The 9,407-nt window shown below is 37.3% G+C and overlaps 1 protein-coding gene across 1 annotated transcript; it reads left to right on the top strand.

Annotated features, from left to right (window-relative positions):
* Positions 1–347: 347 nt before the first annotated feature.
* Positions 348–8,580, top strand: dcaf15 (DDB1 and CUL4 associated factor 15). Its single transcript, XM_051116137.1, has 13 exons — positions 348–465; positions 1,048–1,145; positions 1,225–1,363; positions 2,727–2,833; positions 2,919–3,064; positions 3,151–3,309; positions 3,747–4,331; positions 5,487–5,578; positions 5,661–5,783; positions 6,084–6,166; positions 6,250–6,354; positions 6,429–6,544; positions 7,904–8,580. The coding sequence occupies exons 1-13, from the start codon at positions 370–372 to the stop codon at positions 7,957–7,959; spliced, it is 1,905 nt and encodes a 634-aa protein (XP_050972094.1). The 5' UTR covers positions 348–369; the 3' UTR covers positions 7,960–8,580.
* The last annotated feature ends 827 nt before the right edge of the window (positions 8,581–9,407 follow it).

Genomic DNA, 9,407 nt, shown 5'->3' with positions numbered 1-9,407 from the left:
TTTAAAGTGATAATGTAAAGATAAAATTAAGTAGAATATAAAATACATTATAATTTCTGCAGTATGCGTAGTTTGAGACGTTGTTGACATTATGTATTAGATTAACAGACTAATCAGAAACCTCATAAAATATGAACTAATTTACATTATATTATATTTACATCCTGAATATGCACTAACTGTAAACAAAAATGAGAGTGGTTGATTGGGTGAATATTATTCAGAGCAATATCAGACCGTAGCAGAACACCCGCCCTCGATTGACAACGGTCATGACCAATCAAAGCCCTCGCCCGAGAACGCAGAGCCAATCAGCGAGCCGGTCGGGCTGGACTGAGGGCAAATCCAAAGAGCTGACAAAAATCAAAAATGGCGCCCAGCTCGAAATCTGACAAAGATGACAACAAACAAAAACAACAGAAAAAACACAAAGATCACATCGTCAAGCTCCTCACACGTGGGCGGGTAGGCAGAAATGGGGAATTTGGGCCAAAAGTCGCGTTTATGGCGTGAAATGTAGTTTTTCTCAAAGCGTAACGTACATAATGTGTGTGTTATTAGCATCTTTAGCTGTAGCCTCATTAAACGTCTTTATGTGCCTGTTAGAGTTAGAGATTATTTATATGTGAACCTTTTAATGCACACACCTATAGATACGTTTTTTATTTGGAGTGTGTGATTCTTTGGGCCAACGATAGCAAAAATATTTTCATGATTATGAATCTGTCTTTATTGATATGTCCATCAATGGTCAAAAGTACATTACAGGACTGACATCTATCATTTACATTGAATAAATACTCTCCGTTTTATACTCTATGTCATTAATGAAAATAGGTCAGTGCATAACATGAATGAAAGGTAGAAATGCCTCAGGTAGTGTTAAGTGCAAGCATAATCATCATAACTATCATGAACTTGATATTTAATAAAACACCCTTGATTAAGCAGCTTTGTCTAGAGACTTAATCTAAAAGCTAATTTATCTGTAGTCATGCACTATATGTATTAACCGTATTAATATCTTTCTGTCTGTCTGTCTGTCAGATGAATGGGCAGCTCTCTCAGCGGCTCTTCCGGAAACTTCCTCCACGGGTCTGCGTCCCGCTGAAGACCATCGTGAGCGAGGAGTTCCTCAGAGCAGGGTGAGAAGAACATGCAGTCTGTCTTGTCCTTTTATCTCAGAGGGATGTGAATGCTGTGTCTGACTCCCTGCTGTCACAGGCACATCTTCCTGGGCTTTACTAAATGCGGCCGGTACGTGTTGTCCTACACCAGTGACTGCGGAGAGGATGATGACTTCTCCTTCTACACATACCACCTGTACTGGTGGGAGTTTAACCTGCACAGCCGCCTCAAACAGGTAAAACAGTTGAACACTCAGCCTATTAGAGCTTTGAACCCTGATACAGTTGAAGTCAAACGTTTACATACACCTTGCAGAATCTTGAAAATGTTAACTATTTTACCAAAATAGGAGGGATTATACAAAATGCATGTTATTTATTTAGTACTGACTTGAATAAGATATTTCACATATAATACAATACATTTACATATAGTCCACAAGAGAAAATAATAGTTGAATTTATAAAAAAGACCCCGTTCAAAAGTTTACATTCGCTCAGTTCGTAATACTGTGTTGTTACCTGAATGATCCACAAATGTTTTTATTTTATTTTTTTTTTATTTTAGTGATAGTTGTTCAAGAGTCCCTTGTTTGTCCTGAACGGTTAAACTGCCTGCTGTTCTTCAGAAAAATCCTCCAGGTCCCACAATTTTTTTTAGTTTTTCAGCATTTTTGTGTATTTGAACCCTTTCCAGCAATGACTGTATGAGTTTGAGATCCATCTTTTCACACTGAGGACAACTGAGGGACTCATATGCAACTATTACAGAAGGTTCAAACACTCACTGATGCTTCAGAAGTAAAAACAATGCATTAAAAGCTGGGGGGGTGTAAACTTTTGAACAGAATGAAGATGAGTGCATTTTTCTTATTTTGCTTACATGTCATATCTTTTTATTTAGTACTGCCCTTCAGAAGCTACAGAAGATACTTGCATGTTTCCTAAAAGACAAAATAAGTTAAATTTGCCCTGATCTTTGAATTCAAAAAGGTTTCACCCCCGGCTCTTAATGCATCATTTCTCCTTCTGAAGCATCAGTGAGAGTTTGAACCTTCTGTAATAGTTACATATGAGTCCCTCAGTTGTCCTCAGTGTGAAAAGATGGATTTCAAAATCATACAGTCATTGTTGGAAAGGGTTCAAATACACAGAAATGCTGAAAAACCAAAGAATTTGTGGGACCTGTAGGATTTTTCTGAAGAACAGCAGGCAGTTTAACTGTTCAGGACAAACAAGGGACTCATGAACAACTATCACAAAAAAAAAAAAAATTAAAACCAAGCGTATGTAAACTTTTGAACAGGGTAATTTTTATAAATTCAGCTATGATTTTCTCTTGTGGACTATATGTAAATGTCTTTTATGTGAAATATCTTATTCAGGTCAGTACTAAAAAAAAATAATAATAATAACACGCATTTTGTATAATCTCTCTTATTTTGGTAAAAAAAAAAAAAAAAAAAAATTTCGCAGATTCTGCAAGGTGTATGTAAACTTTTGACTTCAACTGTAAATGTATGTAATCTGTTGTAAATAACAGACTAAACAGACATCTATGAGTTACCCCATGAAATAACATCAACTCTCTCTCTGCAGGTGCATCATGTGCGTTTGTTTGCAGGTGAGGATATCTACAGCGATCTCTATCTGACTGTTTGCGAGTGGCACAATGATTATTCCAAGCTTGTTGTCTTCGGCTTTAAGTAAGAGTATTCCTCCTCTGTCTGTATTGAGCCAGTGTCTGGGTTATTATGGTTATCTAAACATGTGCTTTCTGTGATCTGTCAGCACACGCAGCTCCAGTTCAGCCCTGATGAACATGATGATGAGTGATGAGAACAACAGGGACATCTACATCACCATCACCTCAATGCCTCCCGCACAACCATGCAAACAGTGCTGCCCCACGTCCTCCGTGTCCACCATACGCACAGGTTCATTAGTATATTATTAACATGGACTAATTGCTAATTTGCACTCGCTACCAAACAAATGCGTTTCTCTGTTCACATGTGTGCAGGTGGCGAGTGTCTGCAGCATGGTTATGTGCTGAATGCTCGCTATCAGGTTGTTTATCCGTTCCCGACTTTCCAGCCGGCTCTACAGCTGAAGAAGGACCAGGTGATTCTGCTCAACACCAGCTACTCTCTGGTGGCCTGCGCCATCTCTCTCTGCTCAGGTACAAAGCCAGTTTTTTCAACATTGATAATAATCAGAAATGTCTGTTGAGCAGCTAATCAGCATATTAGAATGATTTCTGAAGGATCATGTGACAATGAAGACTGGAGTAATGATGCTGAAAATTCAGCTTTGATATCACCGGAATAAATTACATTTTAGCATATATTCAAATAATTAGCAGATGTTTTAAATTTTAATAATATTTCACAATATTACTGTTTTAACTGTATTTTTAAATTAAACATATGCAGCCTTGGTGAGCAGAAGAGGCTTTTTTTTTCAAAAACATTAAAAATATATATTTCAAACATTTATTTAAATATTTCAGTTTATTAATATAAATTATTTATTTTATTAGTTTAATTTTAGTTCAAAATTATAATTGTTATTTATTGATCTCTTTTTATTTTGATGCGTGAATCCCTCTCTTTGTAGGAGACGGGCAGCAGGATGGTCAAAGCAATCAGATTCTCTACCGTAAGAGAGATGCTTCCTCCTATTCTCCTCCTGCTGGACCTACATCGCCTTCCTCATCCTCATCAACCTCGTCTCAGGAGTCACCTGACCTCAGACAGTTAAAGCCCCATTTCACCCCGCTCTCCTCGGGCCAATCACAGGCGGCCGTGCGGGCCAGAGAGTTTGCCGCTGACATTTTCCGCCGAGCTCAGGCTGGAACGAGGGAACACGACAGAAAAACCAAAGAGAAAGAAGAGACTGACACTCAGCGATTCCACAACGAGGAGGAGCGAACGAGAGAAAAACAGGAACGAGACGCAGAGGTCCCAGGACCCTCATCTTCCTCCTTAGCACAGAACCAAAGTTCATTGCGGCCCACAGAGGCAGAGGACAGTACTGGGTGTAACACAGTCATGTCTCCTGGATCCACTTCCTCCGTCTCCTCTCTGTCTCCACATGCTCATGAGCCTTCATCCTCCTCCTCCTCCTCAGAGCCTGCTTATGTCAACTACACCACTCTCAGATACAGACTGCCGCAGGCTAGAGCGTCAGAGCAGCCGAGTGGTATGACATTTCTCATCTGTTTTTGTGATAAACTTGCTTGCTTTGTCATTGAGTGTACACACACATACAACTTGGAGTCAGATCTGATCAATTAGGTTCAGTGATGGGTTCATCAGTGATGAATCTAACTGAAACTGATTCATACCAGTAGCTTGTCTTTTAGAACTGTTAATTACAAGAACCAGAGTTATTTGTTTATGAATTAAACTTTACCAGTCATGCTGTTTTGTGATTCACTAAAAAGAACCAGCTCATAAAAGCCATTTGTTCATGAAACAGACTACACCAGTTGTGCTGTATGTTTTTGATTCACTAGAAAGATTCAATTTCTAAAAGTAATTTGTTTGTGAATCATACTATACTGGTCAAATTTACTTTTATGATTCACTAAAAAGAACTGATTCATAAGAGTGATTTATTCATAAATCGGACTACACCAGTCGCGCTGTATGTTTTTGATTCACTACAAAGAACTGATTCATAAGAGCCATTTTTTCATGAATCAGACAATGCTGGTCACGCTGTGCGTTTTGGTTTACTGATATGAACTGATTCATAAGAGTGATTTTTACAAGAATCAAATTATGTCAATTATGCTGTATGTTTTTGATTCACAAAAAAACTGATTCATAAGAACCATTTGTTCATGAATCAGAGTGATTTATTCGTAAATCGGACTACACCAGTCGCGCTGTATGTTTTTGATTCACTGATAAGAACTGATTCATAAGAGCAATTTTTACATGAGTCAGACTACACCAGTTGTGCTGTATGGTTTTAATTCACTAAAAAGAACTGATTCATAGAACCATTTGTTCATAAATCAGACTACAGCGGTCATGTTGTGCTTTTTTGATTCACTGATAAGAACTGATCCATAAGAGCCATTTGTTTGTGTATCAGACTACGCCAGTCAGTCTGTGCATTTTTGATTCACTGATTAGAACTGATTCGTAAGTGCAGTCCTTCGACTGTAAAGCAGACTACACTGGTTGTGCTGTATGTTTATAATTCACCTAATCACCAAAACATGCAGCTTTGATTTCATAATTGTAATAAAGTATGAAGAGTTTATTAAATTTTCCTCATTTCTTTCTGTCTGCAGCTCATCTGAAGTGGTATATAATCTGCAATGTGTCTGTCTCTTGTCTTTAGGAGATGAGGATGATAAAGTCCTGCTTCCTTTCACTGTGACGGATCTAAAGGGACGAAACTTGCAGCTGGTGACAGGACAGTTCAGCGGTCAGGTGAGTGTATATGAGATTTTAATCTCAAACCGTACACGTGTGATCCTGCAGGACTGTGTTTGAACTCTTGTGTGTGTCTCAGTGCGTGTGTATCGAGCAGCTGACACTGGACTTCGAGTATCTCATCAACGAGGTCATCAGGAATGATGCTGAATGGGGCTCCCAGTTCTGCTCCTTCAGCGACTACGATGTCGTCATCCTTGAGGTGAGGTGATGTGATTTTTTTCAGGAGGAGCTGTTTTGTTATGCATTTCATCTTTAGTATAACGTTGTGCGTTTTTTTCTGTTTGATTAATTCTGGAAGCATTTTTTAAATAGAGGTTTTGTTAAAGCTTTAAAAGCCGGGAAGCAAACCAACCAGCTATTGATTTGAATAGTAGAAAAGTATTTGAAAATCAGACAAAGAAAAAAAAGGAATGGAATGTTCACTTCCGGAGCTAAACTGTTGCGCTCTATTGGTGCAATGTTCTAATTTGCATGTGTTCTGCTGTTTCTATGGCAACAGGTTTGCCCGGAGACCAATATAGTGGTGATAAACATCGGGCTGCTGCTGCTGGCGTTCTCTAACTGTGAAGATGAGCACTGCAGGTACACACAAACACACTATACAAACACACACATATATATGATGAAATCCTCATTAAAGCTTTATATTCTGTCTTTGTGCATAGACCAAAGTCGTACCACTCCAGTCTGCAGGTCAGTTGGGATTTGAACACCGGAGCGTGTCGTACAGTCGGTGTCGGTGACCTCACTGAGGTCAAAGGTCAGACCAGGTAATGACCTTCAGATGCACAACCTATGCTGTCCATCTGTTTGCCCTCGTTCTCATGTGTTGTTTCTGTCGCAGTGGAAGCGTGTGGAGCTCCTACAGGAAGTCATGTGTGAACACCGTAATGCGCTGGCTCGTTCCAGAAAGCAGCTCACGCTACATCAACCGCATGACCAACGAGGCTCTGCATAAAGGTGTGATTTAGATGCTCAATTAGACAAAAATAAATACATCCATCCAACTGTGCAAAAGATTTTTTAAATGTTTTTAAAAAAAGTCTCTTCTGCTCACCAAGGCTGTATTTGTTTGCTCAAAATTACAGTAAAAATGGTAATATCGTGAAATGCTTTTACTATTTAAAATAACTGTTTTCTATTTGAATATATTTTAACATGTAATTTATTCCTGTGATCAAAGCTGAACTTTCAGCATCATTACTCCAATCTTTAGTATCACATGATCCGTCAGAAATCATTCTAATATGTTGATTTGCTGCTCAAGAAGCATTTATTATTGTTTTCAATGTTAAAAATAGATGTGCTGATTCATGTTTTTGTGGGAACTGTAAATTTAGGATTCTTTGATTAATAGAAAGTCCAAAAGAACAGAATTTAATTGACACTTTCGTAACTTTATTAATGTCTCAGATGTCACTTTTGATCAATTTAATGACCTCATAAAATAAATAAATAAATAAATAAAAATAAATAAATAAAAGCAGTTATGTTTAAAACAAGAAATAAAGTCAAATTAGGAGATTATAGAAAAAAACTAATTAAAGAAATGGGCTTTCATATTTAAAATTACATTATTGCAAATGATTGATTGATTTTTCTATGAGGTATTTATGCACATTTGTGCATATTTTCCCATAAAAATATCTTGAATAAATAAAACTAATTAATAAGCTCTTAACTTTAATTAATTCATAATAAAAAATATATAATTATTTCCATAAAGATTTTTTTGTCTTTTAGTATGAATATGTTAGCGTTAAGGTTATCCATAAGCTAATGTGCTCCAAAACAATTCGCATTCACAAGATATAACCGTTCAAAACTTAGTCTATAACTTCCACCAATATGGATCAGCGATTTTGATGACATCACCCTGCACTTCATCTTCACATCAAACTTTCTGTCTGATCAAATGCTCTCTAGAATCTGAAGCGTCCCGCCCCCACACAATAAATAGATGCTGAAGCTGTGACTGAAATCGGTCACTTGTTCACAGAATTAGTATTTTTTGTACGGTGAATGGCACGTTATAGGGGATAGGGAACAATTTGGACAGTGTAAATATGAAATAAGCCTGGTTTCACGCTGTCAAGCACAGAGTGGATCATATGTGTGAGTTGGCGTGGACCAAAAAACGTATCAGACGTTAGCTGTGATATACAGCTGTGATATATACAAGCGCTATTGGCTTGATATGTCCCGCCCTGTCATCCTGTTTTACGTCAACACATAGAATAACGCTGCATGTTACAAAGCACTTTAGTGGACCTTTAATTGTAACGTCACCTACAGTACTTTTTTTTCTGCTCCTTGCAGGTTCTTCTCTTCAGGTGTTGGCTGATAATGACAGAGGCACATGGATCGTCCTGTGAGAGAGACGACACACACACACACTTACACTTTTCAGTGCTGCTCTGCTGTGGGACGTACGACGTCAGTCCAAATGCAGCTGCTCTCAGTGTTTCTGTCATGTATATGTGTGATTGTGTGGGAGCGGGTTATTCAGGGACCTGCGGCCGGATAAAGACACATTTGGGCCGAGCAAATCCACGCTGCTCAGTCCCACCTGTACGCCGACAGCGCGGGACACTCTGGGATCATTTATGAAACACGTCAACGATCACCATCCCAATGCAAACCAGAACTGAAGATTTGTCTCCGTTAAACTTGCACACTTTTACACACGTTTTGATGTTAGTGTAATCGAAGTAGTTATTTTTGTTTGAAATGCCCTAAAATTGGATGTTTTCGTGGACAGAAATGGGATGTGGCTTAGGGTCTCATTTGTGTTTGTCTGCTTTGTTTTTGTTTGTTTTAGAATGCAGTTGTTTACATCGTTTAGACTGAGTCATCAGCCAATCAGAAGCTGTCGACCCCTCCTGTTTGTTTTTTTTTTTTTTTTTAATACTAGTCGTGGCCTCACAGCTGGACTGGATGAGAATATTGTTTTTATGCAACGTTGTTTTACTTTATTTTTGATAAAATTAAATATTCCTTCGGTACTTCACTTGTTTTATGACTTTTCATTGCATCAGTGAGCAGTGTTATTTTAATATTATTTATATACAATAATACATTTTTATTATAATTTGTAATTTTAATGAAATATTTTTATTTAGTTTGCTTTTTTTATTTCACTAGTTTAAATAATTTTATTTCAGTTCATTGCCAAGGCAACATTTTTCATTTTCACATTAATTTTTAAAAAAATTTTTCAGGTTTTTTTCAGTTAACAAAAAAACATTTTAATAGCTCTAGTCAAAAATAAGACTGAAAATAAGTGAACTGCATGAGTGTGTAACAAGCAAAAGATCAGAATGCATGAGTTTCCTTAAAAGCTTTTTTTTAAAGGGACACTGAACTTTGAGGCACAATAATACAGATTTTTACATGGATTTCTGCTACAGGTACACTTCAAATAAGGCCATTATGGTTTCAACAGTACAAGATCATAAAACCATATCATACATTAGCATAATCATACACAGGAATAATTTCACACAACTAAAATCATACCGTTTGCAGCAACTCTTATAGTACAATTAAAGAAACACTGATATATATTTATATTTAAAAACGATATAAACCTGTGCTAAACTCTGTTATATTAATATTCATAATCATCACTAGCATAGCATTTTTTCATTAAAACTGCTGTGGAATTATTTCGATCATTCAGTTTGACTCTATTACCATTGGAGACTTTTACACACTAGCTGCTGATTGGCTATCAAAACCAGCATAATTAGACATGGAATATTCATGACCTGTACCAGAGTGTCTAATCACGAAACATCTCAGTAATCTTCACTAATAAATG

Source organism: Labeo rohita, chromosome 1 (assembly GCF_022985175.1).
Source record: "Labeo rohita strain BAU-BD-2019 chromosome 1, IGBB_LRoh.1.0, whole genome shotgun sequence".
NCBI lineage: Eukaryota > Metazoa > Chordata > Actinopteri > Cypriniformes > Cyprinidae > Labeo > Labeo rohita.
The sequence above is the reverse complement of the archived record's forward strand: the minus strand, read 5'-3'. Positions and strand labels throughout refer to the sequence as shown.

Bases quoted from the DNA above. Each gene is read 5' to 3' on its own strand.
- dcaf15 (XM_051116137.1), top strand. From the start codon at position 370: ATGGCGCCCAGCTCGAAATCTGACAAAGATGACAACAAACAAAAACAA. The intron at 4,332-5,486 runs GTATGACATTTC...TCTTGTCTTTAG, and splicing joins AGCGTCAGAGCAGCCGAGTG to GAGATGAGGATGATAAAGTC. The intron at 6,545-7,903 runs GTGTGATTTAGA...TGCTCCTTGCAG, and splicing joins CAACGAGGCTCTGCATAAAG to GTTCTTCTCTTCAGGTGTTG.